Source organism: Lichenostomus cassidix, chromosome 27 (genome assembly GCF_008360975.1).
Source record: "Lichenostomus cassidix isolate B80296 chromosome 27, HeHo_3.0, whole genome shotgun sequence".
Classification (NCBI taxonomy): Eukaryota; Metazoa; Chordata; class Aves; order Passeriformes; family Meliphagidae; genus Lichenostomus; species Lichenostomus cassidix.
Genome location: NC_139507.1, coordinates 814229 through 840450, shown reverse-complemented (window position 1 = coordinate 840450; position 26222 = coordinate 814229). Strand labels below are relative to the sequence as shown.

General features: G+C 57.4%; 3 protein-coding genes across 5 annotated transcripts in view; 1 reads left to right on the top strand and 2 right to left on the bottom strand.

The window, feature by feature from the left end:
* SCN4A (sodium voltage-gated channel alpha subunit 4) overlaps positions 1-7713 on the bottom strand; it is a 46165-nt gene extending 38452 nt beyond the window's left edge. Inside the window, exon 1 of one of the 3 annotated variants that reach the window (XM_085040059.1) lies at positions 7641-7713. Coding sequence is in view for 1 of the 3 variants with exons in the window: in XM_085040057.1 (XP_084896183.1) it covers positions 3627-3663 (37 nt within the window). In the remaining 2 variants the exon portion in view is untranslated. Of the gene's footprint in view, positions 1-3626; positions 3715-5070; positions 5212-7640 lie in introns of those variants that run through there. The other 2 variants (XM_085040058.1, XM_085040057.1) reach the window with 2 other exon arrangements.
* Positions 1-26222, top strand: part of LOC146426391 (alpha-2-macroglobulin-like protein 1) — a 155571-nt gene that overhangs the window by 97593 nt on the left and 31756 nt on the right. The window lies entirely within an intron of this gene.
* LOC146426394 (vasoactive intestinal polypeptide receptor 1-like) lies at positions 9335-20156 on the bottom strand. The gene is made up of 13 exons (XM_085039869.1): positions 19930-20156; positions 18061-18184; positions 15081-15188; positions 14070-14179; positions 13748-13845; positions 13204-13336; positions 12392-12545; positions 11496-11556; positions 11075-11141; positions 10885-10976; positions 10560-10689; positions 10257-10298; positions 9335-10097 (listed from the first exon to the last, which is right to left on the bottom strand). Exons 1-13 carry the CDS (start codon positions 20074-20076, stop codon positions 10005-10007), a joined length of 1359 nt encoding a protein of 452 aa, XP_084895995.1. The 5' UTR covers positions 20077-20156; the 3' UTR covers positions 9335-10004.

Here is a 26222-nt window from a genome sequence, read left to right as displayed (position 1 = left end):
GAAGCTCCAGGGAGAGCTCAGAGCCTCTTCCAGGGCCTAAAGGGGCTCCAGGAGAGCTGGGGAGGGACTGGGGACAAGCAATGGAGGGACAGGACACAGGGAATGGCTTTAAGCTGAAGAAGGGTAGGGTTAAATGGGATATTGGGAAGGAATTCCCCCTTGTGAGGGTGGGCAGGCCCTGGCACAGGGTGCCCAGAGAAGCTGTGGCTGCTCCTGGATCCCTGGAAGTGCCCAAGGCCAGGTTTGATGGTGTCCCTGCCCCTGGCAGGGGGTGGAATTAAATTGTTTTTGAGGTCCCTTCCAACCTGAACCATTCCATTATTCCAAGATCCCTGCTTTTGTTCTCCCAACCTTGCTGCATATCCATGAACCCCACCCTTAATGAGTCCCCTCTCCACCCCTGCATGCACTAAATAGGTTTTAAAACCCCCAAATTCCATGGAATAGACTGCCAGGAAAAATTATTTGCTCCAAACTCAGCCACTTGTTGTGGTCAGAGCAGCAGGAACCTGCAGGGTGACCTGGAGCTGTGTTGGAAAACCTGATGGTGGCAGAAAACCCTCCTGGCATGGTCCTGGGGATGCCATAGCCTGAAAAAGTCCTAGAGGGTATTTATTTGCTTAGCTCCTGTTGTATTTCCCACAAGTTTTGGAACAAAAACATGGGAAAATGGAAAAAATCCGATGTGAAATGGATTTTTTCTGTCCACAAGTGGCACAGGGGGTAGAGAGCTTCACCTCAGGTCCTGCAGATTTCCCAGGGCCTGAGCAGGGCATTGGAATCTTCAGCATTATAGAAGTTTCCCTTAGTAACTCAGATAAACACCCTCAGTTGTGCCAGACAAAATCAACCATTTTATAAACAAGTTTACATCCCTTTCTGTGCCATTTAAGTGGCTGATGTTTCCCTCCCTGGATAAATTGTTTTTCCTTAATTCTTTGCTGCAACTCCATTACAAAAACCATCTGGAAAGATGCAGGAAGTCTCCAAAACTTCCTTCAGTACACAAATGGCTCTTAGGACACTGCTGTGGGATGCTGGAATTCCCCCACCATGGTGGTTCTGGAAACTCACTGGGTTTTTAGGCTGCTCTAAAGGCAGAAGAACAAAACAGCACCGAAAAGAAAATGAAGCCACCCCAAGCCTTTTCCTGCTCTATTTTCAGAGTGGTGGGCTCAGAAAACTTAGAGAATGAGAGAAAAAAAATCATTTTCCAGTGTTATCCTTTGAATTCCAGAGGTTTCGAAGCACTCAGCAGGGCTGTGTGGCTCACATGCCTCAAGCCGAGTGAGCACCGGTGGCTCCCGTGAGTGACAAGCTGATTGCTGTCACCACCATGGCTCTTTCCCCTGCTCTGGGTGAGGTTTGGTGCTCTGCCTGCAGCGTGGCCCAAGCCAAGTGTACCAGCGGGAATGTGGGATGTTTCCAGGAGCATCCATCACCCCGGGGCTGCCCGGAATGCACCCCAAACCCAGCCAAAGGGATGGTCTGCTGGGAGCCCTTGGGAAGTGATTCCAGAGGCAGCCCAGCACTGCTGGATGCCTTTTCCCAGCCAGCCCAGGGACTCTGAGGGGCTGCAGCAGTTCCTGCTCCTCAGGTGCCACCGCAGCCCCCCAGCTAAGGCCATTGTATGTCACCGCCAGGTCGCCCAGGGCAGCAGCACAGGGGGCTGGGGATGGCTGTGTGGGCTGGAGAGGGACTTGGGACAAGGGATGGAGGGACAGGACCCAGGGAATGGCTTCCCACTGCCAGAGGGCAGGGACAGATGGGATACCGGGAAGGAATTGTTCCCTGTGAGGATGGGAAGGGCTGGGATAGAATTCCCAGAGAAACTGTGGTTTCCTGGATCCCTGGAAGTGTCCAAGGCCAGGTTGGACGTTGGGGCTTGGAGCAGCCTGGGACAGTGGAAGATGTCCCTGTCCTGGAATGAGACAAGCTTTAAGGTCTTTCCCACCAAAACCATGCCCTGATTTTAAGCACATGGAGGATGAATTCCCTGTTAAGGAAATGATGCTGCTCTGCTGCTTATTGCCTGTCTCCAGCAGAGAGACCTTCCAAAAGTCTCCAGCCTTTTCCTGGCAACAGCCAACCCACTCCAGCCTCGTGCTGCACTTGGGGACAAGGACACCCAGCAGCTGAGGGCTGTGCTGGTACTGGGGGCTTTCCATAGAGGAGAAGGATGGATGCACAATTCCCTGTGTCCAATTGCAGCAGCACTCCTTTTGGTGCTCTGCACCTGCCAAAAATGGTGCTGCTCCCTCCTCCAGCTCCTTGCAAAGACTCAGTCGAGTCCGTCTCATCCCTGGCTTCCTTTGGAGAGCCAAATCCTCCGTGCTGGACCTCCAAGGGGGAACCAGCCCCCGCCAGGGACAGCAACCCCCAAAATCCAGTCCTGCACCAGCATCAAACCCACGTGGGAATGAATTCTCTGCAATTCCCGGATTGCTGCTGTCCTGGAGCTCCGGGGACACTCGGTGCCCGAGTGCCCTCAGGCTGTACCTGCTGTGCTAGGGCGGGGGTGGCACTCACAGCCCGACACTTGTGAAATCCTGGGATACTCTCCCCGGCCACAGATGGAAATAGGAGGTTGCACCATCCTGCAGCCACGCGCTGACCCCTTCCTGCCTGGAGCCGGGGATGCCACCCCATCCCCACTCCTGCTGTCCCTGCTGGGGGACCAGGGATTGCTGGAAAGGGGACACCAGGCTGGGTGGAGGCTTGGGGTTATTTTGGGGGGGTTTGGCATTGCTGGAGGCTTCATCAGGCGGGCAAGGGTTAAAGTGGGGACCCTGCACTTGCCCACTGCCCACCCTGCACTCGGATGTCATCCAAAGCTCGGGCTCCTCCCTGCCGGCAGCTCCCTTGTCAGGCTGGGAAAAGATCTGAGCCCTGCTAGGAAGGCAGCGAGGGGACAGCGAGAGGACAGCAAAGGGACAGCGAAGGGACAGTGAAGGGGACAGTGAAGGGACAGTGAGGGGACAGCGGGGAGGGGAAGGAAGGATGGCATGGGGCAGGAATGACCTGCTGCTCCCCCAGAGTCCCCCAGGCTCGGGGATGCCCCCACCTCTGGGGGATACAAGGAGACACTCCAGCTCCAATAGGGATCAACAACGCAGCACCAGGAGCAGCTCTCAGACCTGATGCTCCTGTGGGATTTGCGATATTCCCAGGGCTGGAGGATGCTCCTTTTCCCATTGCAGCCTCTGTACCTCAATTCCCTGGAGCAGACACCTGAAAACCAGGCCCAGCCTCTGTACCTCAGTTCCCTGGAGCCATCACGGATTCTGAGCCTCATATCCCAAGGGATCTCACTCAAATCCACCCAGAAATGGAGAAGGGCGACACAAAGAAAGATGTTCCCAGGGATTTACGAATCACAGGAGGGAGGCAGCAGTACTTAGCGTTTAATCAAAGTCAAACCCTGACACAGGCACAGGAGCAGAGGCTGAGCATCCTCCCAGCTCTCTCCAGAGCTAAGCTGGGATCTCTTCCCTCACAGCTCCCCAAAGCATCCACCACCTTCTCCCCGTTTCTCCCCTGCACAGAAACCACCTCATTAATCCAACCTGCTGCAAACAGAACCTCATTTGTCCAACCTGTTGCAAACAGAACCTTGTTAGTCCAACCTGCTGCAAACAGAAATGGTGCTGGCCGTCTCCTCATGGCTCTGCTGCTTGCTCTCCTGCCCCAAATCCAGCAAATTGCCCTGACCGAAGCTGGGGCTACCCAAGGGACTCCACAGAGCCCTTTTTGCCTGAACTGGACCCTTTTACACACATCAGAAAATAGAAAATGCTATTTAAATATTAGCACAGCAGAGTCAAGGTAGGACTTTGTGCTCTTTAATCAGTTCCTGTAAATATGCTCTTTCCCCTTCCAACCATTACATATCCGGTATTTTTCCTGGAAAAGACCAGAGGAGGCAACTCCAGCACTGCATCAACCCACCCAGGGTCTCCCCGGGATAATGGGACTGAAGGGGATGTCCTGCTGTGCCCAGGGCTTTATGGGATTGCTGTCCCTTGCTGGTACTCGCAGCTCCATCCCTCACCTGCCGCAGGCTGATCCCTGACAGCTCCATCAGTGCCCATGTGGGCAGGGGAGAAACGCTTGTGCTTCTCAGCAAACATCCCCCTGCAGCTCAGCACCAGCCCTGGGAATGAGGGATGGAGGGAATGGGGGTTGATTGCCCCTGGATAAACCCCAAAATGGCTCTGGGGGTGCACAGCAGGCCCTGTCCATGCAGCAGTGATGGGACCTGGCACGAGGGGAATACAGCCTTCAAAAAACCTGAGCTGAATCTCAGCCTGGCACTGCCTGATTCCCATGTGGGATCCAAGCCCTGAACACCACCCTGGGCTCACCCTTGGCTGTGCCTGTGCACCCAGAGTCCCCGTGTGGGGACAGCCTCCCACCCCTGCCACCCCATCCCTGACATCCCCGCGTGGCACTGGGGTCCCTCCTCCTCCCCTGTGCCCACAGGGTCCCTCCTGCTGCCCCACAGGGGACAGGAGTTCTGCAGGGACAGGGCCTTTCCCTAAAGGAGACACTGGGAGCACCCGCAGACCTTTCCTGCAACCTTGGCTTGCCCAGCCCGGGGTTTATATTTAGACCTCCAGGAGGAGAAGCCAGGAGAGAGGAGCCTTGCGACTTCTGAGCCCTGCCTGTAGCTCCTTCCCTCAGGCTGACAAGGCGGCTCAGGACTCCATTGCCCGCCACGTCCCTGGCTGTCCCCTCTCATCCTGACACAGCTCTGTGGCCACCAAGGACCCGTTGGCTGCTGTCACCCCTGTCCCCAAGCCCTTCCTGCACCTTTGTGGAGACTTTCTCCCCTGTTCAGGACAGTTTTCCATGCAGGGGGCTCCAGCAGGTGCCTCCAGCCCTAAACACCCCCCCGGGGCCATGGGGGTCATCCTGGTCACATCCACCTCCAGTGTTTGGACCGCAAATCGCAGGACATTGCCGGTACCACCCCAGGCACAGCGACAACGACAAACTCGGGGACATCCAAGACCCCACAGTCCCTGCCCGGGGGCCTGGCAGCAGCCCAGGGCTGACCCCGCTACTTACTGTTGGGTGGAGAGTTCGAAATCCCAAGGAGAGACCTTTTAGGGCCAGAATTTCCCTCTCCTTCGACTCCTGGAGCCTTTGGCTCGGCGAGTTGGCAGAGCAGCTGCTGCTGCTGTCAGATGGTCATGAGTGAAACCTGAGGACATGCGGGGTCCTTCAGGTAGCCTGGCTCGGCTCAGCTGTGGCGTTCGTCCCTCCCGGCGCCAATCACGGCGCTGGTGGAGCTGCAGCCCCCGTGGCCCCATCGTCCCACGGCCCCGGGTGCCACCAGGGCACCCCCTGCTCCGTGCCCACCCGGCCGTGCCCTGGCCACCCGGGTGTGGCACCAGCCACCGAGGTGGCTCCAGGCTGGCTTTGGCACCCGGTGGGACACGGGGAGGTGCTGGGGAGGTGGGAGCCACCCGGGCAGGGACAGGCCACTTGGAAAGAGCAGCAGGACAACTGCGAGGGCGGGGGGGGTGGCACTTGGTGCCAACGCCGCTGCCAACGCTGTCCCCGAGCCCGTGGCTCTTTGGGCATTGTTCAGCACCCAGGAGCAGCCACGCTCCTCCCCTTGCTGGCAAACGAGGGGTGAATGTCACTTTTTGTCACCCTTGCTGGCAAAAGAGGGGTGTCTGTCACTTTTTGTCCCGTCACCCCCCCCACCCACCTACCCTCTTGCACCAGAACATCCCAGGAGCATCCGCTGGCCTTGTCCCTCCCATGTCCTGCCCATGGGGACCCCCGTGAGCCAGACCCAGGGTGACACAGAAACAGGGGTTTGCCATGGGGTTGTCTCCCCTCTCGCCCTTTCTGTAGGGACCTTTGGGTGCTCCTGCCAAGCCCAGGCGTTTCTGGGGTTTGTAGGGTGCTTGGGGGGCACCCAGGGTCAGGAGGAGAGGGTGGAGGGGCACCCAGCTTGCAGGGTCACCCTTTTGGGGTTCCCGGGACTGTATTGGGGTGGAGCAGCCACCCCTGCACTCGGCCTGACCAGAGGGGTTCATCACATCCCCAAAACCAGTGTCTCTGTCAAGCGTTTCTGCTTTTCCAGTCTCAAAACACCCTGGAGAAACTTCCCAGTGTTGGGGTTCAGTGGAGCTGCAGCCCCTGCCTTTCCCAGCCTGGAATCCCATGGGAATCTCCTTCCCTGCTCAGCCCCTCCGGCCTGTCCTCTCCAGCATCCCCCACAATCAGTAAATCCAGGGACACCCTGCAGCCCTGACACCCAGGGAGCTGGGAAGTGAAGTTCTTTGGCTTGGTTCTGCTTCTCACTCCATGATTTTCCTTTCCTGGTAGGACTGTGTGAATAAGGCAGAGCAGGAGCCATTGCAGATCTCCAGAGAAAACTGGTGCAGAATTAGCTCCATGCAGGGGATGCTGAAGATGTACTTTGGGAGGCATAATTTGGATTTCTTCAATTAAAAAGCAGGGTTCTTCTGGCTGGCTTGGAGCCCTGAAAAGACTCAGAGGGGATAAAGCCGAGGGAAGGAGGGAGGGAAGAACTCAGATTAGCTCCCAGGGATGGCCACAGGGCAGGGATGGCTCTGGGAGCCCACTGGGAGCTCAGCAGCAGAACTACAGCCACGATCCATGGGCATGGAGCATTCCCTGTCCATCCCGGGGTCAGTGGCTTGGTGGAGACAGCAGGGAGAGGGAGAGGGAGAGGGACAGGGACAGGGACAGGGACAGGGACAGGGACAGGGACAGGGACACCCTCCTGCTGTGCCTGTGGGGACTTTCCACTTGCTCTGTTGGTCACAGCAGGGAATTCAGGGATGTTTGGTGGTTCCCAGCAGCTGCCCCAAGCCCAGCCTTGTCACCCTGGGAAGCCTTAGCAATCTGAGCTCTGGTTTTGCTTTGCCTGGAGCCAAGAGCAAGCCTGGAGTGAGGATGGAACCCCTGGGATGTGGCTTCTGCCCCGTGGGATATGGGGACAGCCCAGGGTCCCCAGCCCAGCAGTGGGGGGCACAAGGGCTCAGTTCTGTGTGAAAAACCAACTCATCCCAATGGGAATGGGAGCTTGGGGTATCCAGAGGTACTGACAACACTCATTTGGATGTGGAAAATGAGTCCTTGGGTTTCCAGGGTGGGAGAAGGGCAGAGCTTGGTCCAGCCCCATGGACCCTGGGGTGTTGGAGGTACCCCCTGTGTGGTGCTGGATCCATCATAGGATCACAGAATCATGGAATGGTTTTTGTTGGAAGAAGCCACAAAGCCCATCCAGTGTCACCTGTGCCATGGGCAGGGACACCTCCCACTGTCCCAGGTTGCTCCAAGCCCTATCCAACCTGGCCTTGGACACTGCCAGGGATCCAGGGGCAGCCACAGCTTCTCTGGGAATTCCATCCCAGCCCTACCATCCTCACAGGGAACAATTCCTTCCCAATCTCCATCTCTCCCTGCCCTCTGGCAGTGGGAAGCCATTCCGTGTGTCCTGTCCCTCCATCCCTTGTCCCCAGTCCCTCCCCAGCTCCCAGGCAGGGAGTCCTGGCAGTTCCGGAGGAGCAGGGAAAGCAGCATCAGGCACAGGCACAGTGCTCCCAGCCCCATTCCCATTCCCATTCCCATTCCCATGGGTGATTAACACTCACCTTGCCGGCGCTGCCGGGGTGTCCCAGCTCTTCCCGAGTGGCCAGAGCAGTGTGACCCTCAGCTCAGTCGCTGGGGACTCTCGCAGCCGGGAGTCACCACTCGCTGTCACCGCGGGTCTCCGCGCTCTGCCCGGGCGCTCCGCGGGGACACTGCGCTCCGGCGCTGCCACCCCGGGCCGCTGTCGCTGCTGTGGAGGGGCAGTGCCACCCTCCGGCCCCAGAAAAAACACCCCCAGCCCCGGACACCCCTCAGGCCCTGCGGGGACACACAGGAGCTCGGGGACACGCAGGGCGATGAGGGTGCCAGGTTGTGGCACTCATGGCCATGCTGGAGAAGGGCTGGGGAAAGGCTGGGGCTGCTCTGCCTGGGCTCAGCCTTCCCAAACACAGACTGCGGGTCGTTTAGCTTGGAAAAGACCTCTAAGATCATGAGGGACTTTTGAAGGAATTCCTCCCTGGGAGGGTGAGGAGGCCCTGGCACAGGGTGCCCAGAGAAGCTGTGGCTGCCCCTGGATCCCTGGCAGTGTCCAAGGGCGGGTTGGATGGGGCTTGGAGCAGCCTCGGACAGTGGAAGGTGTCCCTGCCCATGAGCTTTAAGGTTTCTTTCAAGCCTTTAAAATCCCTTTCCATGATTTGATGCAGGTTCAGGGCACATTCCATGCTGGAGAACCTTTGGAAAACTTTCCCTGCAGACTGAGGGTGATTCCCAGTCCCCTCCTGGAGCCACAGTGGGCTCCTGTCCTGCACCATGGAATGCATGGGGTTCAAAGCCCAGCAAACCCCAGAGGGTCATTTGGGGTCATTTACCACCCTGCAAACCCATTTGCAACTGGCAATAGGTGCAAATCCAGGTTATTTCAAAGCTTTGTGGAAATGGACTTTCCCACTGAGCATCCCCAGTCCTGGCTCAATCCATTGCTGCCTCATCCCTGCCAATCATTCCCTCCTCACTAATGATGGAGAGGAGTTCTGTTCACCTGTGCTCCCTCCCTGGCTGCAGACAGGGATTTATTTCACAGCTCCCCAGTTCCTCTGGAGGGTTCCTGGTGATTCAGGATGTGTTGGCTCCAGAGGGTTTTTGATGGAACATCTCCCATCTCACCTCAAATCCACTCTGGGGCTCTGTTTCCCTCTCAGTGCCCTCCCAGATGGGATCTCAGGAGATCCTGTGGTCTGGACAGGGGCCAGCAAGTGGGGTTTATTTAGGGAAGGACATGTGGCACCCCGGAGAAATGACAGCCCAGGCAGAGTGAGAAGCGAGGCCGGGATCGGGTGGCTCCAGTCTCAGGAGCATGGGAGAGGCCAGGAAGTTTGGGAAAAGGGCATTTGAGGCCTCTCTCGCTCCTGGAGGCACCATTTTGCCAGGCCAGGAGCTCAGTCTGGGAGGATGAAGGATGTTCATGGTAGGGTAAGAGGGCCAGCCTGTGGGGTGGTGGTGGCAGTGCTGACCAAGAGGGGACAGGACAGCCCAGCACCTCTGGGACAGCCTGTGGTGCTCCCACCTCGTGCTCTTCCTCACCTTCGTCCCTCATCCCCTCTCTGTGAGCTTCACCAGGCAGGGGAAAAGCAGAGAGTCCCTGGGTGGTACTTCCAGGCATTCCATCCTGAGCAGGGTTTCTACCCTCCATTCCCCCAGTCCCAAATTTTCCATGTTTGTGGAGCAAACCAAGTCTCTGAAAAGTGAGGCTGGTCTTGAGGTTGGGATTTTATTGGCAAAACCTTTCCTACCCTTAGGAAATGAACCCACAGTGGAGCCAGGTGAGTCCCATTCCTCACCCAAATGCTCTCATAGCAAGGGAGCATCTCCAGTTCAATCAACTGACTCGGGAGAAAGGGAAACATTTTGGAACTGGGGAGGAACTGAGTCCTGCTGCCATTGGGGTCTCCTGTTGAGCTGTGGGGTTTTGCCTCTCTCTGTATCCTTCCCCCATCCCCGGGATGGCTCCTGGCTGTGTTTGGGAATCTTCCCAGAAAGGAAATGATTTTGTAAACCAAGGAAGGGGGAAAATATCCATCAGTGAATCCCTTCAACTCTGGGGCCACTCATTTTCCTTCCAGTGCAAACAAAAAATCCCAGCTGTGCTTTGGAAAAGGATTTTTGTGCTTTCTGCCCCATTTCAGGCAGACAAATGTGGAATTTCTCTTCTTTTTGCCCTAAACTCTGCCTCAAGGGCAAAGAGAGCTCTGGGTGGGTGAAGTCCCATCACAGGGTACAAGTTCCACCAGCCTCTCCCACAGTTGTTCTCACCACCCTCTGAGGATTCCAGACCCAGAACCTCCAAAAATCAGGGTTTTTTTGTCTTTCTGGGGCTGCAGCCATGGAGCTGCACCACCACCAGCACCTCGAGGAGGTCCTTCCTCTGGTCACGCTGTGAAGTCCTGGGTGGCCAGGTTGAAGACGTTGCTCTCCATGGACCTTTGCCACTTGCTCCAGTTCCTCCTGAGCTCAGCCTGGACCTGCACCAATGCCACGGGCAGCGCTGGCACCCAGGGACACCGGGCAGCACCCAGGAGGTGGGGGGAACTGTCCCTGTGCCCACGTGTGGCTTTGGGGCACCTCGGGGTGTCCCTGTGCCCATTGTCATGCCCAGCGTTGGGGTGGGGACAGACACTCACCTCCCCGTTGAGGAAACAGTAGAGCAGAGCCACCAGGAAGCCCTGGAGAGGACAGGAAGAGCAATTTTCACCCAGAGGAAGGTGTTGGAACCTTCTGTGCTCCTCTGCTGCCCTCACTGACCTCCCACCCCTCTGACCCACCCCAGGGCAGAGGGCATCAGTGCCAGATTCCCCAGGCACAACCCTTGTGCCCTGCCCAAGGTGTTGGGGACACCCTCCCCCAAAAGAGCTCAAACCCCACATCCCAGCAGTTCCTGGTGGGATTTTGGGTGGAACCATGGGGGCTTTCCATGCCCATCTCACCTGGTAGGAGCCGAGCACCAGCTCAAAGTACAACCGGATGGTCACACCCACGTGCTCGGGGAAGAGAGCAAACACCACGTAGTGAACCCCAAAGAGGGGGATCAGGAGCAGCGTGGACTTGGTCAACCTCCTGTGGAGAGGGAGAGGGGGCTGGGTGGTGCTGCTGCCCCATAAGACCTCCTTAAAATCTTGGTCTGAATCCCAAGTAGGTTCTCCATGAAAGGCAGGTCTTGGAGGCTCCAGGATTGTCCTCTGCTCCTCCAGGGAGGAGTCCCTGTACCCAGGGACCCCAGACCCCAGGGAGCGGACAGCCCTGTCCCCTTACATGTACTGCTGCTTGTGGGTTTTGCTGAGGTCTGGGCACCGGATCTTCTGTGCCAACATCCTGGTGACGTTGAGGAAGATGAGGAAGTTCACCTGGCCCAGAAGCCACACCTCAGGCTCTGCACAGCCCCTGCTCGGGTCCCCTTGTCCTTGTGGGACCCCTGGGCTGGGACTTGCAGGGGACAACTCACAAATATGGCCAGGAGGATGGGAGCCTTGATCACCCACCAGTACAGGCTGGAGTAGTCATCCCAGCACCTAGGGGACATGAGGAATGGCTCTGGTACCCACTGGGACCTTTGTGTCCCAGGTGTCCCCTGCCACCCCTTTGGCCATTCCCCTACCCGCTTTGCACTCCCTCTTGGCACAGGACCCACCAGGAAGGAGAAATAACATTTAAAAAAAGTGCTGGCGTTCCTGAGCCTCCCATGGCAAAGGTTCATCCCCCAGGACCTGGACTGAGACACGAGGCTGAGGTGGCCTGGAGGAGGCCGAGGTGGCCTGGAGTGGGCTGAGGTGGCCTGGAGGAGGCCGGGGTGGCCTGGAGGAGGCTGGGGTGGCCTGGAGGAGGCTGGGGTGGCCTGGAGGAGGCCGAGGTGCAGCTGCTCTTACCCGTGGTTGTCATAGTGCAGCCTGGTGAGCACCCACACCCCGACTGTGACCATGGGAACACCTGCAAGGACAGGACACAGGCAGGGATGGATCCCCCAGTGCTCTGGGGAACCCCTGTAGCACCCCTCTGTCCCTTGTCCCCAGAAACATGTTGAGGTCAGTTCTGGATGTGGCAGGAAGGTGGCAATCCCTCCACCTTCTCCAGATTCTAAAGGAGATTGTGCCCACTGATGGTGCTGTGTTTGTGTCACCTCCTGTCACCCTCCTGCCCCAGTGTGCTCTTACAGCCACCCCAGGCACTTGGATGGGTGTTCCAGCCCAGGTGGGTGTGGGAAGAAGGGAGGACCTGTCCTGGATCAGGCCACGCTTCCTCAGCAGCTCCAGGGGCTGGCAGTGCCCAGCAAGGCGCTACTGGGGTGGGGACATGCTGGGAGCAGCCCTGGAGACCTCTGGCCAGGGGTGTCTCAGGTCAGGCCATTCCCAGGTGGTTCCTGTTTGGGGATGAGCCAGGGATGTCTGGGATGGAAACCCTGCTCAGGATGGAACGCCTGGAAGTACCTCCCAGGGAATCTCTGCTTTTCCCCTGCCTGGTGAAGCTCACAGAGAGGAGATGGAGGAGGAAGGTGAGGAAGAGCACGAGGTGGGAGCACCACAGGTTGTCCCAGAGGTGCTGGGCTGTCCTGTCCCCTCCTGGTCAGCACTGCCACCACCACCCCACAGGCTGGCCCTCTTACCTTACCATGAATGTCCTTCATCCTCCCAAACTGAGCTCCTGGCCTGGCAAACGGTGCCTCCAGGAGCGAGAGAGGCCTCAAGTGCCCTTTTCCCAAACTTCCTGGCCTCTCCCATGCTCCTGAGACCAGAGCCACCCGATCCCGGCCTCTCTTGTCACCCACCCCAGCCGATGAGGATGTAGCCCCAGGTGTAGCTCCTGTCGCAGGTGAAGGTGAGCAGCAGCAGTGTCTGCAGGTACAGCCCTTCCACCAGCAACCAGTAGAAGTTGGCCAGCACTGAGTACTGGAAGAAGGCGATGGCTGCTTTGCAGGTCACCTGCCGGGGGAGAGGGAGATGGCTCAGGGGCCACCAGAGCCTGTCCTGGGGACACGGGAGAAGGTCACCCCTCAGTTCAGGAGTGCTGGCTGACACCAGAGCCTGTCCTGGAGACACAGGGGATTGTCACCCTCCCTGTCAACCCCTTTGAGGACACCTGTGATGACCTTTCAGTGATGACTTTTCAGTGCAGCCCCAAGGACTCTGCCCCAGTCCCACATGTCACCCATCCCAGGTTCTGCTCTGCCTGTGCCACACAGGCAGCTGACCACAGGCTGGTTTTTAGGCACTTTAAAAACTCCTGCCTGTGGTCATGTCTGTGGTGTTCATCTGTACTTGGGGGCTCCTGTTTTGATTGAAAACCCCAAATCTGAGCAGCACCTGGTGCTGCTGGGGCTGTGCTGAGTTTTTGCCCCACTGGGGACACCACTGGTGACACTCAGCCTGAGACCAGGGGAGCTTTGGGGGCAGAACAAGTTCCCTGCACACAGGGAAATGCAGAAATGCTGTCCTGAATCTCCCCAAGCCAGACTTTCCTCCACCTCACAGCCTCTTTCCTCTTTGCAGTGATAAATCCAGCCCAAATCCCTCCAACTCCTTCCCAATGAGCTTCTGTTGCTCTCCCTGCCCCATTCCCTGGCTGGGATTTGGGGTTTACTGTGGACATTGTGCAGTGGTCGATGGACTCATCCGAGAAGAGGACGCTGTCCTTGATGAACACGGCAGTGCCCCGCAGGATGAAGGAGGTGAAGAAGTGGATGTGGATGGAATTCCTGGTGCAGTGCAGCTTCCTGTGGGAGGGAGAGATGGGCTGTGCCCGAGGAGGGGCAGAGAAGGTCCTTTGGTGCCCAGCCCAGCCCAGGGACCTCTGTGGGTGATGGTCACAAAGCCCTGGAGAAGTTCCTGCTCTAAACCCAGGAAGGATGGGGTTGTGCCGTGCTCGGGGCTGCTCAGGGACAAGAGGAGCACCCAAGAAACCTCTGAGAACCCAAATCTGCAGTGCAGGGAGATCTGCAAACCCAAGGCTCGAGAGGGCACCTGAGGGTTCGCTCTGTGCCATCCTGTCCTGCCTCCCTGAGTGTCCTGCGGGCAGGGATGGATCCTGGCTGCTCTGGGAGGGGCCAGGCTGAGGGCAGCCATCCCTGCCAGCAGTTTATCCCATGTCCCTCCAGCCCGTGGAGCTGAGCAGCTCCCAGACCCACCTGAAGCAGGAGAAGATGCCGATGGCCAGGAACAATGCTGCCAGTGACGTGGAGTAGCCACAGGTGTAGAGCACCTTCATGGTGACAAAATGGCCTCTCTGGAGGGGGAAACACCAGCACGGTGAGGTGACATGGACTGGGCAGTGCTGGTGTGGGACAAGCAGGGAGGGGACAGGAGATCCCCAGCCTCTGCTCCCTCCGAGGCTGAGGCCAAATGGGATAACCATGGGAGCAACTCCATGTTTTTTCCCCAATTATATAGGACAGTTGGAGGAAGGGTGACATGGGGACAGCTGCCCACAGCCCCAGGTGTCCCCCGTGCCTTGGCCTCGGTGTCGTTGTTGCTGCCGAAGGTCTCCAGCTGGCAGGCAGTGTGGTAGGGTGGGCTGGGGAGGCTCCATCCCCACTCGGTGCAGTTCCTCTGGATCAGCCCTGCAGGACAGGGAGGGACCTCAGGGAGCCATGGGTGTCACCTCTGATGGCACCCCTGAAATGCCCGCTCTGGGACAGACTGGGACAGCAGTGTGGGACTTGAATGGCCTGGCTGTCCCATCCCTCCCAGCTTTCATCGCTGTCCCATCCCTCCCAGATCCCATCTGGATCCCATCCCTCCCCCTTTCTTTCAGATCCCACCATTGCCCCTTCCCTCTGGATTTCATCCCTGCCCCAACCTGTCCAGATCCAATCCCTGCCCCATCCCCTCCAGATCCCATCATTCCCTCTTGTCCTGTGCCTGGAGCTGCCAGGACAGCCTTGGGCAGGGAGTGAAAACAATCACAGATCCCTCCAGTGGGAGGAAACCAGGAATTAAGGCTATAAAAATGCTCATTCATCCTATGAAGGCTCCATCGATTCTCTCCTGAGCTGTTCCTACTCCAAAGCAAACATTTCCCAACATTTCCCAACGTTTTCCAAATCACTCCCAGCTGAGGAAGTGCTCGGAGGCTGCGGAAGCACTTGGATGCTCCATGTGGGAGCTCTGCTTCCCAGCCTTCCAAGAGGGATGCTCAGGAGCTTTAGGATGATGTGTGGGAAAGGAGGGCAGCATGGGGACTGTCCTGGTGTCACCAGGATGGGGATGAGGTCCCCAAGTGCTTCACCCACTAAAGGATGGAAGGATTTGGGGACTCTCCTGCTGTGGCAGCTCCCTGAACCTCTCCTTTCCCTGTCCCCTTCTTGGACTTCGATTGACACCAAGGACATTTGTTTAGGAGCGGCAGGAGCTGTGGGATCAGAGGGAAGGGCTGGGGTGGCACAGGGGATGCTGGCAGGGTGGGTGGGCACAGCTCAGCCCGCAGTGCCATGGGATGAGCGATCCCGGCTGGAGTCAGACCTTTGGACTTCTTGAAGACGTGCAGGATGTCGGGACAGGCGACAGCTCGGGACTGGCCGAGGGGCAGGGCGGGCCAGCAGGTCACCCCGTCCCACTCCGTCGGGCAGCCTGGGGAGGGAGGGGACAGCTGGTGACACCGGGAGGGGACGTGCGGGGGACAGCGCAGCCCCAGCCCCGCTCGGCTCCGCGGCTGGAACGGGAGCGCCACCGCTGTCACCCGATCCAGGGCCGGGATGTGCCCCGCAGGAATCGGGAACAGCCTGGCTCCAGTTCTGGGAACAAACACCCTCGGCGCTGGAATCGCCTTTTAGCCCCGAGCTGGCATTTCCTGGGGCTGCATCAGAGCACAGCTCCCGTGGCAATTCCCTGCGTGTGGGACGGGCTGCATTTACCCGTGGCTCCTAAAAGAATGCAGATTTATGGTGGATTTTTGCACCTGGAGGTTCAGCTCGGGATGTGTCCCCAAGAACAGGGGAAAGTCATGCAAGGCTTGCTGGGGGTGAGCAGCTCAAACAGGTTTTGCTTCCTTCTCCAGGACCAAATTCCTGTTTAAATCACTCTCCAGTTTTCTTGGGAATGAGCACAACCAGGCAGATTCAGGCCCTGGAGGAATTTGAGTTGCAGCAGCTCAGGATGAGACAAGGACATCCCATTCCAGGCCAGCTCCTTTCCCAGCACAGCTCCATCATTAACCTTGCAGATCCACATTATTCACCTGGAGCCACATCCGTTCTCAGCCAGGGAATGTGGAATTGGACAAGGCTGATGAGTTTCCTCTGATTTCAGCCTGGGGGTGTCTGTCCAGGCAGGGAGGGATTTGCATCCACAATGCCAAGATGGAGTTTAATTTCTGCTCTGGAGAATCAGAGAAGTGAGGACAGCTTTGGGATCATCACTGAGAGTTGTCACTTCATTTCCTAGGGTTGTGGAATCATGGAATCATGGAATGGCTTGAGCGGGATTGGATTTTAAAGCTCATCTCATTCCACCCCCTGTCATGGCAGGGACACCTCCCACTGTCCCAGGCTGCTCCCAGCCCTGTCCAACCAGCCTTGGACACTGCCAGGGATCCAGGGGCAGCCACAGCTTCTCTGGGCACTCTGTGCCAGGGCCTCTCCAGCCTCACAGGGAACAATTCCTTCCCAATCTCCCATCTCTCCCTGCCCTCTGGCAGTGGGAAGCCATTCCATGTCCTGTCCCTCCATCCCTTGTCCCCAGTCCCTCTCCAGCTCTCCTGGAGCTCCTTTAGGCACTGGCAGGATCTCTGAGCTCTCCCTGGAGCTTCTCCTCTCCAAGTGAACATTCCCAGCTCTCCCAGCCTGGCTCCAGAGGAGCTTTTGGAGCATCTCCAGGACCTCCTCTGGAATTTATAGCCCCTGTATTCCAGACGAGGCCACGGAAATGTTGCAAGGATTGGAAGAACTTTGCCACGAGGAAAGGCTGGGAGAGCTGGGAATGTTCACCTGGAGAGGAGAAGCTCCAGGGAGAGCTCAGAGCTCCTGCCAGAGCCTAAAGGAGCTCCAGGAGAGCTGGAGAGGGACTGGGGACAAGGGAGGAGGGACAGGACATGGGAATGGCTTCCCATGACACAGGGCAGGGATGGATGGGAGATTGGGAAGGAATAAGGAGATCTTCAAGCTCCTCCCATCACATCCAGGATATCTGAGCCTTTCCCAGGAATCATCACCTTGTGTCAGGCTCTCCACAGGACACTCCCCACGCTGGCACAAGCAGGAAAAGGGATAAATCCAGCTCAGGTGGGCAGGGGGACATCAGGACTCCCAGGATTAAATCCTGATTTTCATTATGAATTCCTGCTTCTTGGTTATTTTTCTGCAGTGAGATTCCTTCTCCTGGCTGGCACAATCCGGGCTGCAAAATGGACCTTTTCCAGTCAGTTTGGCTTTTCCCTGCTAAGCTGAAGGATAAATGACATCTCTGCAGAGTTACTTAAGCAATTATGCACCTTCATATGCATTTATTTCTTAATTTTTCCACTGCTATGAGCTGAAACCCCTGGAATGATGCATTCTTTATTCTCCAGGTGACAATTTTTGCCTGGGATTTGGGCCATTCCACTTTTGGATGGAAACTGAGATGCAATTTAAAAAAGGATGTCCGAAAGCAGCACTTTAAAATTGGGTTTTCAATCACTGAATCGGTTTAAAATCCCGGATATGGGAAAATTAAGTTGCTCCAAAAATGTTTGGCAGTAAAATGAAGGGAATTAGGAAGGGGAGCAGATGTGAGATGGTGACACCACTGAGTGACACCAGTGCTGGTGGCCACAGCCCTGGTATCAGGGCAGGGAGGAGGGGGGGGGCTCTGCCAGGGGCATGGATCAATCCAGCATGGTCATATTCCATAAATCCTTCCCTGTGAGGCTGAGAAGGCTCCAGGGAGAGCTCAGAGCTCCTGCCAGTGCCTAAAGGGGCTCCAGGAGAGCTGGAGAGGGACTGGGGACAAGGGCTGGAGGGAAAGGACATGGAATGGCTTCCCACTGCCAGAGGGCAGGGAGAGATGTGAGATTGGGAAGGAATTGTTCCCTGTGAGGATAGGGAGGGCTGGGATGGAATTCCCAGAGAAGCTGTGGCTGCTCCTGGATCCCTGGCAGTGTCCAAGGCCAGGCTGGACAGGGCTTGGAGCAACCTCGGACAGTGGGAGGTGTCCCTGCCTATGGATGGCACTGGCTGGGTTTAAGGTCCTTCCAAGCCAACCCATTCCATGATTCTCTAAATCCACCAGGATTGAGTCCCTGCTGTTGTTTGTGTCCCTCACTCCCCTCTTTCCCTGCAGGAGCATTTTTGGGGCTCTCCAGGGATTCTCCTTGGCCTTTGCCTTGATGCTGCTCTCCCTCTCCTGGAAATCCCTGCTTTTCCACATCCATGTGTGCTCTGCAAACCCCACCATGGATCATCCTCCAGGACCCCTCAGGAATCCCCCCAGCTCCCAAGGGGTTTTATCCCAGCCTCACCCTCACCTTCCTGCCCAGTGGCTCCAGGGAATGCTGGAGTTTGGCTCTCGCTCTGGATCATCTCCAGACATTCTGCTTCTCTCTTCTGGAAGTGGAGGATGATGGAGCAGTCAGGATGAGTCCCTTGCACCTTGGGAGAGGGGGAAAGGGCAGGCAGGAGAATCATGGAGTCATGGAATGGGTTGGAAGGGAATGACAGCTCATCCCGACCCACCCCTGCCATGGGCACAGACACCTCCCATTATCCCAGTGGGATTTTGGGCACAGCAAACCCCACATTCCCAGCTCTAGGGTTTGCCAGCAGAGGTGATGAAGCACCAGGGAGAATGTCCAGATCCCAGAAAATGTGAGGGATGTGGTGTCTCAGTGCCCAGAGATTGGATTGTCTGGGAATCCCTGCTCTGGGATTTGCCTCCTTGGCTTCCATCTGGAGAGCTGGGAGATGGAGGCTGAACTGAGAGCAGGCCAGGAATTTTGCATGTCCATTCGCAAGGAGCTGTTCCCATTCCCAAGTATCTGTGCCCATTTCCATGTATCCATGTCCATCCCCAAACATTCATGTTCATTCCCATGTATCTCTGCCCATTCCCAAGCTTCCCTGCCCAGGGGGAGGTGGTGGGGGCTGCAGCATCAGGATTCGGGGCTGTCTGGGACAGGGATTTGGGGCCAAGGCCTGGGATTGGGTTGTTGATGGTTTTGGGTGTGAGACCAGAGATGTAAAAGCTGGAGAAACAGAGGGATGAGGGTGGAGCTGAGGACTTCCCAACAGAGGGAAGTGTGGGACATTGGAGCAGCCCTTGGCTGAGTCCTGCCCTGTTCTGACCATGCAGCCACTCCTTGGGGTCCCTTCACCTTCTCCAGGAGATTTTCCTTCCTTGTCCTGCTAAACACAAGATTTCAAGGGAATTTCCAGCCTGGAAAAGGCATTTTGGTGATGGCTTTGGGCACAGCACTGGGAAAGCCCAGGATTTCCTTGGGGTGATGGAGGAGCTGGATGGGGCAGAGCAGCCTCAGCCCCTTTTAGCTGAATAGATCCTGGGGTTTGTTTATTATTTATGGCAGTGCAGGCTGGCTGCTGGATCAGTGCAGTAGGGAATGTGCAGGGAATTCCTCCTGTGCCTCAGTTTCCCCACTGGGGCCTGGTGCCATTGGTTTCCCATAAAACCCTTCAAGCTTCCAATGCTCCCCCTGCCCAACTTCCCTTCCCCTTCCCCTTCCCCTTCCCCTTCCCCTTCCCCTTCCCCTTCCCCTTCCCCTTCCCCTTCCCCTTCCCCTTCCCCTTCCCCTTCCCCTTCCCCCCTGGAGCAGCCTGACCAGTTCTGGGGGTTTTACTCACCCCAGCAGCACAACCCCACCATGTTCCCCCATTCCCGCTAGGATTCGGTGCCAGCTGTTCCCATGGCTCTGTCCCGGGATCAGGAGCACCCACGGGCTGTCCTTGTCCCCTGCACCCTCCAAGCCACCCCAATCTCTGTGCCTGTGGATGCTCCCCAGGGATTTCGGGGTTCCTCTGAGGGGTGTAGGGTCTGTTCCCGAGGGATCATCCCTGGGAGCTGAACCCACGGGGGGTCTCTGGGTGTTCCCGAATGCTGCCCAGTCCTGGGGAGTCCCAGCACCGCCCTTGTCCCCACATTGTCCCCAGGAGCTGCTGGGAAAGTCCCCAAGGGGGCGCGAGGGGCTCGCAAGGCATCCCCCGGGTCGGGTGCGCCAGGGATGGGATGGGATGGGATGGGATGGGATGGGATGGGATGGGATGGGATGGGATGGGATGGGATGGGATGGGGAGGTCTGGAGCAACCCAACTCTGGGCAGGAGGACCACTCGCCGTGCTCGGTGTCCCCTCCCCGTCCCCGCGGTGTCCCCAGGGTCACTCACCTGCAGTGCCGGGACAAGGAGCAGCAGCAGCAGCAGCGAGCAGGACCGGGGGAGCTGCCAGGAGCCCCCCATGGCCACACCCAGTGGGGTCCCGGCTCTGTCGGCTCTGTCCCCGCGGGGTTGGGGACAGCCCGGCTCCTCCCGCATGACCCGGGGTTCCCGAGGGTGCCCCAGCACCTTCCTCCCTTCCCAGCCCTGTCCCCTCCCGTGTCGCCCAGGACTCCCTGCCCGTGTCCCCCGCTGTCTGTCCCCCCGCCGCTGGGCTCTGTCTCTCGGCGAGGCTGGAACTCCCCGCTCCGGGATCTGGAGGCTCCTCCTCCTCTCCCCCTCCCCACGCCGGGGTTGGATGGAGGAACTCGGGAGAGACCCCCAGGCTGGCACTGCCCCCCAGCACCCGGCGGTGACACACAGCGGTGACAAGGACCGGGGACACAGAGCCCTTCCCGGCTCTTGGGTGCGCCGGGCTGGAAAACCGCCGCAGAAAGGCTGTGGGAGTTGGGGCGCAGCCGGGATGGGGTGCAGGGGGTGCCGAGGGTCCCAGCCGTGCGCAGGGAGGGGACAGGGACGCTCCAGCCCTGCCCCGGGGTGGCAGGATGCTCTGCTGGCCCCTGGCAGTGCTCCCGTCCCTGTCCCCATCCCTGTCCCCTTCCCCGCCCTGCCTCTTCTCCCCGGGACACCCCAAAATCCCTCCTCAAAATCTTCCACCACCCCGAAAATCCCAGGATGGGCTCTGGGTGTGTGACACCCCACACCCTCTGAAAATAACCCCGACTCTGCCCAGCCCAGCTTTGGTGTGGTGATTTTAGTGTTTCGGTGTGTGCCGGGTGTTGTCACCTCGGTGCCAAAGCAGAGCGGAGCAGGGGGACTCTGGGGACCCGAGGAACAACCTGGGATGGACACAGAGCAGGGAACACCCGGAGCGGCATCCCTGAATCTCTCCCAGAGGTGGGGCTGCCCCTGGATGCGGAACCCCAAGCATCACCTGGGCTCTTCTTACAGGAAAAAAAAAAAAAAAACCAACTAAACAAAAAAAGAAAAAAGAAGAAGAAAAAAGAAGGAAAAAAAAGAAAAAAAAATCAGAGAAAAAAAAAACCCCAACCTGTAAACATATAAATTTGTATAAAATATATATAAATATGCATTGTGGATATGTCAAATAAATGTATTCATAGAACTCTCCCTGCTGGGAAGCCCCAAACCCTTCAGCACGGGGAACTTTGATTTAAACAGCATTTAAATTATGTTAATAATGGAACACCCAGTTTTGGGGAGACTTTAGGGGTCCCAAACTGCCTTTTAGGGGGGTCCCGGGGTTTCCCTCCCCAATTTTGGGGAGACCTTTGGGGGTTTCTGGGAGTCCCATCCCCAGTATTAGGGGAGACGTTTGAGGGTCTCATTCCCAATTTTGGGGAGATTTTGGAGCTCTGACCCCCTATTTTGAGGAGAATTTTGGGTGTTTCTGGGGTTGCCACCCAAATTTTAGGGGAGACTTTGGAAGTCCCATCCCCAGTATTTTAGGGAGACATTGGATGTCACATCCCCAATTTTGGGGGTTCTCTGTGGTCAATCAGTCTCCCCCCAATTTGGGGGAGACCTGGGAGTCCCATGCCAAATTTTGGGGGTCTCTGGAAACCCTATTCCCAGTTTTGGGGCGGGATCATTAAGAATCTCTCTGTAAATTAGATCACCCTAAAAACGGCAGATTAAAGACCCGAGTCTGCAATAGTTCCAAGCCCTCTTTTGCTCTAATGAGGAGGCAAAGGCTGAGCCCGGGGTTATGTTGACACCAAAGCTGCCGAGGCCGAGCCAGCCTCATTAACATCTGAAGTGGAACCACCCAAATTAATCATTTAATTTTCCAGCAGCCCATAAACACTTGGGAGGGAGCCTAAAACCCGAATTAAACCGTCCCTGCTGCAAGAACCCCGTGCCGCACCTGGCACCACCCCACGGGGGCTGCCTGGGGCGGTGGTGGCCTCCAGGTGCCCCAGGTGTCCCCACGAGGCCAATTCGGTGCCATCTCCTGGCAAAGGGGCTGCGGGGCTTGTCCCCGGGGTTGGAGGTGGCCGGGATAGTGGGAAAGCCAGAGGAAGTTGGGAAATTGGGATGTGAATCGCTCTCCCCTTCCCCAGGAGGATGGAGAGCCCTGGGGTCCCTCTGGGGATGCCAAACCCACACATTCCCGAGCTGCTCCTGATCCTCCAGCGAGGAGGAGTTGGACAGGCGATGCTGGCCTGACCTCCTTCCCGGCGTGGGGTGACCTGCCCAGCCCTGCTGGCCTTGGGTCATTGTCCCCTTTGGATGCAGCGAGAGGGAAACAAATGAGGACAAAGTCACCGCATGGCAAATCCTGGCCCCAAATCCAGCCCCCTCTGCGCTCCCACCGAGTGGTCCCTTATGGGGTGGCTGTGTCCATTCCTGTGACAGTGACAGTGACAGTGGTGACGTGTGGAGGGGACAGGGAGGATTTGCCTCGGGCACCCGGCGTTGGTGTGGCGGGGAACAGCGACAGTGTCCCTGCCAAGTCTCCAGGGGATGTCCCCAGAGGCTGCCCTGCAGCCCCGGGCGTTCCCAGTGATCCCGCGCCGGGAATTAAGGGTGACTCAGCCGTTTCCAAAGCAAAGGAAGTCGCTGACAGGAATCACTGGCAGGAATCTTCCTGCAGGTGACAAACGCTCATTTAGGGTGGGTTGGGGTTACTGACTGTGCTGCCTCCATCCCACCCTGTAGCCAAGTGAGATCCCCGCGCCAGCTGCCTCTGCCTGGATTTTGGGCTCCGTGCAAAGAAACAAATCTGTGAAGAGAAATTCAGAGGAAGAAGAGACCTCGGTGGCTGGGTGACAGCTCGGGGAAGATGAGGGTCAAAGCACCGGCAGAGTGAAACCTGCTGGAAAGGGAGACATTTTGTAGTAATCTTTCAGAATGAGTTTAAACCTCTCCGCAGTCCTGGACTCACCGAGCATGCCAGAGGTGTGTCCCGAGTGCCTGAATGTGGCAGCGGGATGGGGACAGCCCAGGGGACAGCAGCTCCCAAACTGCCACCCCATCCCCGGGCTTTGTCCCCGTGTGCAGTGACAAACTGCTTTGGGGCTGGTTTCGTGCCCCTGGGAGGCAGCAGGGACTGAGGGGATGTGTTGCCTCAGCGGTGCTTTCTTCATCTTCCCCGAGTGTTGGGCAAGGCTGCTGATCCTGCCGGGGTTTCCTCACTTTGGGAATCTCTCTGGCTCCGGTTTTTTTTCCAGGGAAGGGAAATGGCACACGGGATGTGCTGTCACCCCAGGTATCCGGGACAGCTCAGGGTGTCACTGCTGCCGTATCAGAGCGCGGCTCATCCCGGCTCATGCATCACCATCCCGGTGTTCCCGGTGTTCCCGGTGTTCCCGGTGCTCCCGGTCTGACCAGCCGCCGTGCTGCCTCTGCTGGGCTGACGTGCAAATCTTGTTCATGCCCTGAAAGCCAAGCCCGGAGCAGAGAGGGGCTGGAAACCACTGATGCCATTCCAGGAGCCTGGAGCAGCAGCCACACGGTCCGAGGGGGTGGCAGAGGTTCCCTGTCCCTCCTGGTCCCCGGGGCTGGGAGTCCCCTGGCCTTGGTCCTGGAAAGGAAAATTCCTGGTCCAAAGCACAGCTCCTGGTGGGATCCACCTGCGCCTGAGCAGGGCTGGAGCTGAGACCCTGGAGTGTGTGTAGGGTGGAGATTTTGAAGGTTTCCAGAGGAAGGGATCCCTTCAGATCCTCAGGGTGTCCTTGGCCGCAGCTCATCCTGGGGTTGGGTTTGGCAGGGTGACACTTCCAGGGGACAAGGGAATCCATCCCCTCTGGAGCTGGAGGATCCTCTGACCCCTGCTGGTCCCTGGCGTTCTCTGATGCACATGGGGACATTTTCTGTGCTGCCACCAAGCATAGCAAGGTGGGGAACATGAGCAGGTCCTGCGCTGTCCCCTCTCCCCAGAGTGGTTGGGGATCCTTACCCCACCTCCCTGGGGAGAAGAGCTGGCAGCTCTAGCTAGAGCATCCCTCCTACCTGGGAAAAGTGACCCTGGGCTGTGTCTTGGGGACAGCACAGCCACCGCTGCCTCTGGACACCCCCATTCCCTGTGCCCAGGCTCTGCTGTCCTGGCCAGCGCCTGTCCTGGCACTCAGACCCCTTTGGCCATGGATCCTGCTGCTCATCCAGGGGCCCAGGGAATGCTCCCACCCTGATCTTCACCCCAAAGCCATGACCCTGAGCTTGGGAGGGGTTTGGGAGCTGGGCTGCTGTGACATTCTGGGGTGTTTCAAAAGGAACAGGGGACAGGCTGGAGCAAGGCACAGCTCTGAGCTAAGCCTGGCCTGAGCTCTGCTCTGCTGCACATCCCTCTTGGGCACAGCCTTGCTTTGTGCTTGCTTTGGCACTAGAGAATTTCCCACATTCCCTCCTTCTCCTTCTTTCTCCTTCTCCTTCTCCTTCTCCTTCTCCTTCTCCTTCTCCTTCTCCTTCTCCTTCTCCTTCTCCTTCTCCTTCTCCTTCTCCTTCTCCTTCTCCTTCTCCTTCTCCTTCCTTTCTCCTCATTCTCATTTTTTTCTCATTATTTCTCCATTTTTTCCTCCATTTTTTCTCCATTTTTTCTCCTTTTTTACTCCTTGTTTTCTCCCTTTTTCTCCTTTTTCCTCCTTTTCTCTCCCCCCCCTTCTCTCCTCCCCTCTCTCAACTATTCCCGCCCCCATCCCCCCCACCCGAGGGGCTCAGGCTGCCATGGTGGGGCTGAGGACATTCCAAACAGGTCCTCTGTCACCCTTCCTGTCCCATCCCTGGCATGAGGCTTCCTCAGGCTCCTCACTGCTCATCCTGGTGATTGAATGCCTCCTCAGGAGAGATAAGCTCGGGATCAGCCCAACCAGCCTCTGCCAAAACGGGCAGGAAGCAGCACAGTGATTAAATGTGCAAATAATGGGAATTTAGGATTATAACAAAAGGCAGAGAAACAATCCAGAGGGGGTTGGAGAAATGAAGAACACAGGGAAAGATCTAATCAAGCAGAAAAGAGCCCAGACTGGAGCCAAGGACTGGGGGCTGAGGCAGCCAGGATTGGGGTGCTGCTCCCTGGAATTTGGGGGGGTCTCTGGTGCCATTCTGGGGCGGAATGAGTGCTTTGGGAGAGATCTGGGATGTGATATCCATGGAAATCTCCCAGAGGAGTGGCTGGGGGAGGTGGAGAGGAGGAACCTGAGGCTGGCAGGGCTGGGACCAGTGGGGTCTCTGGGGGGACGGAGTGGATTTTGCTGGGAATTCAATGTTTTGTGCAGATTCCCCATTGCCAGGGTTTCCCTGGGGTGAGCTGGGAGACGCTGAGCTCTCTGCTGGGAGATCAGTGGAAAACAGGAGCTGGTTGGTCTCTGCTGGACACAGATCCCCCTGGGAATATCCTGGGAAGGACCCATGGCAGGGGTCCCTGGGGGTCCCATTTCCAATATTGGAGAGATTTGGGGGGGTTCTGTGGTTCCCACTCCCAATTTTGGGAAAACTTTTGGTAATCTCTGGGGTTCCCATCCAAATTTTAGGGAAGACATTTAGGTGTCCCATCCAATTTTTAACTTTTTTTTTTTTTTTTTTGGAGGGGGGTGGTTCTGAGGGCCTTATTCCAAATTTTGGGAGACTCCAGCAGCAATCTGGAGCCAGGCTCTGGTGCCAGTGGTCCCAATTCATTCCTGTTTCTGTGGGGAAGGTGGTGGTTGGTCACTGCATCCATGGGGAAGTGGTGCAGGGAGCTGGGGGACAGCCCTGGGGAGCTGGCATGGGGACATGGACAGTCTGGGGAGCCCGGGGGCACCGCGGCTGAGTGACAGCCCTTGGGTGGCACTGGGGCTGTGACATCCTGGGAGCAGCCCTTGGGTGGCACCGGGGATGAATGACATGCCAGGAACCTTCTCAAATTTTGGGGGAGTCTCTGGGGGTCTGATCCCCAACGGTGAAGAGATTTTAGGAGTCCCATCTCCAATTTTACAAAGGTCTCCGGGGTTCCCACCCCCAATTTTGCGGAGACTTTTGGGGGGTTTTGGGAGTACCATTCCCAATATTAGGGGAGATGTTTGAGCATCCCATCCCTGATTTTACAGAGGTCTCTGGGGGTCCTACCCCCAATTTTGGGGAGACTTTGGGGGTCCCATTCCGAAATTTGGGGAGATTTTGAGGGGGTTTCTGTGGTTCCTATCCCCAGTTTTGTCTGAGAATTTTGGAGGTCTCCACCCAAATTTTAAGGGAGACTTTGGGGTTCCCATCCCCAGTTTTGGGGAGACTTCATAAATCCAACGTCC

What these genes read in the sequence shown, in the direction of transcription:
- LOC146426394 (XM_085039869.1), bottom strand. Translation starts at nt 20,076, where the DNA reads ATGCGGGAGGAGCCGGGCTGTCCCCAACCCCGCGGGGACAGAGCCGAC. An exon ending in TGGAGCCACTGGGCAGGAAG is followed by an intron (nt 15,189 to 18,060) that starts GTGAGGGTGAGG and finishes CTCCCTCCCCAG; the next exon opens with GCTGCCCGACGGAGTGGGAC. An exon ending in GGCATCTTCTCCTGCTTCAG is followed by an intron (nt 13,337 to 13,747) that starts GTGGGTCTGGGA and finishes TCCCTCCCACAG; the next exon opens with GAAGCTGCACTGCACCAGGA.